Source organism: Halyomorpha halys, unplaced genomic scaffold (assembly GCF_000696795.3).
Source record: "Halyomorpha halys isolate HHAL.00 unplaced genomic scaffold, Hhal_1.1 Scaffold1900.1, whole genome shotgun sequence".
Lineage (NCBI taxonomy): Eukaryota > Metazoa > Arthropoda > Insecta > Hemiptera > Pentatomidae > Halyomorpha > Halyomorpha halys.
In genome coordinates this window covers 58,192-61,840 of record NW_027115134.1, presented here as the reverse complement: position 1 = coordinate 61,840, position 3,649 = coordinate 58,192, and the positions used below count along the sequence as shown (strand labels likewise).

At 31.9% G+C, this 3,649-nt stretch overlaps 1 protein-coding gene across 1 annotated transcript in view; it reads left to right on the top strand.

Moving 5' to 3' along the window:
• Nucleotides 1-1,152: 1,152 nt before the first annotated feature.
• The window catches only part of LOC106689272 (gastrula zinc finger protein XlCGF57.1), a 12,723-nt gene continuing 10,226 nt past the window's right edge, over nt 1,153-3,649 (top strand). The window contains exons 1-2 of the mRNA XM_067052214.1: nt 1,153-1,409; nt 3,058-3,062. Of these exons, the coding sequence (XP_066908315.1) occupies nt 1,153-1,409; nt 3,058-3,062 (262 nt within the window). The remainder of the gene's footprint in view (nt 1,410-3,057; nt 3,063-3,649) is intronic.

Sequence of the window (3,649 nt, the reverse complement as noted above, 5' to 3'; positions counted from 1 at the left end):
AAGAAATAGTCCCAGACAAAGATAAAGGATAACCTAAAGAAATGGGTAACCTCCCGTATTCCTAAGTTAGCAGTCCGAGAATACAGGGGAGGATGGGAAGCGTTCCAGTGTCCACCCGATCCCCAACTGGGCAACACTATGTCATTATGGAACTTGGTTACACTTTGCCTCTTGGAAAAAACCTAGTGCGTTAGGTTATGTCGCTGTTGGTTAGCCATGGATGGAACTGGTAAGTAATTATTAGTTGTTTTCTTTGGCTTGAATAATATTTGTTAATAACTGTCCTCGCTATGTAATGGGACAAACAAATTAAAGACCTATTTAAAAAGGTTCCCTTCCTCTAATTTATAATATTAATATGTTATTGAATAGTGTAGTGACCTATAGCTGTGTAAGAACAACTCCTTTATTTTAATGTCTCCTGAATGGTCACTGATGGTATATTGATTGTAACTACCATCATTGAAATAACTATCACTTCTAATATATTCAATTACAAATCAGGTTCATCGACCAATATTCTGTAAGTATTTTCCCTCTAATTTTGCTTTTAGGCTTAGAAATGGTGCTATTGCCTTTTTGGAATAAAATAATGTCTACCATTTAGTAAACATTTTTTAAAATCAAAATTACCAGATCAAGCTGGTTCCCTAAGTCTATCTTTCATCAACCTCTAACAGGTTTAATCTGATTTGAATTAACTAATGAGTGGTTTAGTTTTTATTGAAGTGCGAATAAAAATTTGCTAATTTAAAAAACAATAATGGAATACGCTTGAATCGATTTTGATGGAAATACGAAAAAAACCGAGATGATAAATGATTCCCTAGAATATTGATAGATTGCCAAGTTTTTATAGCACCGTTACATATAAAAACAAGTTTTACAAAATGATGGATAGTAAATATCATATATCCGAGATTGAAAATCTGGTAGTAACTCTGGCGAAACTAGACTATTACCGATTTCACCACAAATCCAAACAACCAAACGTAAAAAAAGTAAATGAAAAATTAGAACAGTTTCGATTTCGTGACAGAACATCTTCACTTCCCAATTAACAATACAGCTAATACACAAATTGTACAAAACGATTTCAAGATGGCATTTGAAAGGTAAATTAAAGACGACGATAGTTATAAAAATTTAATAATGAGTGATGAAATTATGAAAAACACTGAGCAGCGTGAGTCTCAGATAAATACTGATATTAATACTAACAATACGCCCTGGAGGACATATGATGTTATTGACAAGGGCAATGTGAAGGACCAAAACAATAAGAGAGCCTCTGAAATCTACCAGCATTATGATTATAGGGAAGATATCGCGGCTCCATCCCCACCACTTCCACCACTACTGTCGGAGCCTTATCAACAGCCAACTGGTGTAGTCGACCACGGAGCCAAGTGAGTAAGTATTATGCATTGAAATATTAATGGGTTTTAAAACATCGGTGATTTAGCTAAACTGTACAGTTCAAATAATTTAATTTGTTTAACGGAAACACATATTTTTAAATGTATCCCATTCGCTACCTCTAATTGTGGAATAATTGAAGCACCTGGCGTCAAGGAACCATGTTTTGAACGAGGCAGTGGGGAACTGTCTTTTATATAGGATACAGTTTTAGAAAAATGTCAATATTGAATTTTTTTTAGAGTTATGTGTAATAAGTTTGTTTTTATATTAGGCATTTTTTATTTTATACTGTCAACAGACCTTTTCTCTGTTTTAACATTGTTCGAATAAAATATAAATAGAATTATAGATAAATATAGAAACTCTCCGTTTATAATTGTTGGAGATGCTAGCTGTCGTTTTTCTGATCTTAATCAGGGTGAGGAGTCTTTATTTGAAAAAACTATTGAAATCATGAAAGGAGAAGTTGAGATAAAACATGTAATCAAAAAGGAAAAATATTTGTAGAATTTTTAGAATTAAATTATTTTCATATTATTAATGGAAGATCTGCTGGAGATAAAAGGGGAAATTTTACTTTTTTGCAATTCACTGTGAACCTCAACTGTCAATGTCATTTGAATACTATCCCCATGATCTACGGTTTTTAAGTATCCCAAATTTAAACAGCCTCAGATCATTTCCCGACTCGGTTACTGTTGAATATTTGTGTAGACGGTTGTGATAACTTCTCATCTTCCAAAATAAGTTAATTAAGAAAGATGAACATGTTATGGAATCCTCGCCTATCAATGAGTTATCGTGAAAATATGACAAATTGCATCCGTGTTTCTCCTGAATCACTTAATGTGAATGAATTAAATGATAATCTAGTTCGTAACATAACGCAAACCAATAAAAATTTAAATTTAATTAATTTTTCTGGAAACAAATGGTATACAACTAGGAAACCATGGTTTGACTGCGAACTTAAGAAGTTAAAAAGAGATGTGAAAAAAAAACCTTCGGAATTCACCCTTAAACTATGTACTACTTCTGAAAAATTATATACTAATTATAATCGGGCTTCCGCAAGGGACAGAGCCTCCTGAAGCCCGATTGAGATTCTGGAAGAGCATCGGTTTTTTGGCACCAGATCGATAATTTATTGTATAGAAAAGTGATCAAGATTCTAATTAGACTGTTAGTCAGAGCAATACATCTCTAAGTTCCTGGCTTATTCAAATTGCCTGTTTTATGTACCATTTCAGATACAACATTAGTCCATGATTTAGGAAATTTTTCAGGTTTCAGTATTTTATTAAATACATTTCTATCTACATTAGCCAGTTATCGGGCATATTTTTAATGAAATCATACGTAATTTATAGTTTTTTAGGGAGTGGTCAATCTGAGGCCGTGTTATGGAGGTATCAAAGATAGGGTGGATTACATAAAAAAAAATCATGCTAAATTTTATTCTATTGGGATACATATCATTAAAGAAGGATTGCCATTGAGTACATATAATAGGAAAGGATTGTTTTTAATTTTTTCAAAATTTATTTATAATGGACCAAAATGAGGAGAAGTCACGGGAATCCGATAATTCTGGAATTAAACTTTTGTGATAATTTGGCTTTTTATATTTAACAGTGTTAGTATATAATTTTTCAGAAGTAGTACATAGTTTAAGGGTGAATTCCGAAGGTTTTTTTTTCACATCTCTTTTTAACTTCTTAAGTTCGCAGTCAAACCATGGTTTTCTAGTTGTATACAATTTGTTTCCAGAAAAATTAATTAAATTTAAATTTTTATTGGATTACGTTATGTTACGAACTAGATTATCATTTAATTTACTAACATTAAGTGATTCAGGAGAAGAACTGATGTAATTTGTCATATTTTCACGATAACTCATTGATAGGCGAGGGTTCCATAACATGTTCATCTTTCTTAATTAAGTTGTTTTGGAAGATGAGAAGTTATCACAACCGTCTACACAAATATTCAAAAGTACCGAGTCGGGAAAAGATCTGAGGCTGTATAAATTTGAGATACTTAAAAATCGTAGATCATGGGGATAGTATTCAAATGACATTGACAGTTGAGGTTCACAGTGAATTGCAAAAAAGTAAAATTTCCCCTTTTATCTCCAGCAGATCTTCCATTAATAATATGAAAATAATTTAATTCTAAAAATTCTACAAATATTTTTCCTTTTTGATTACATGTTTTATCTCAACTT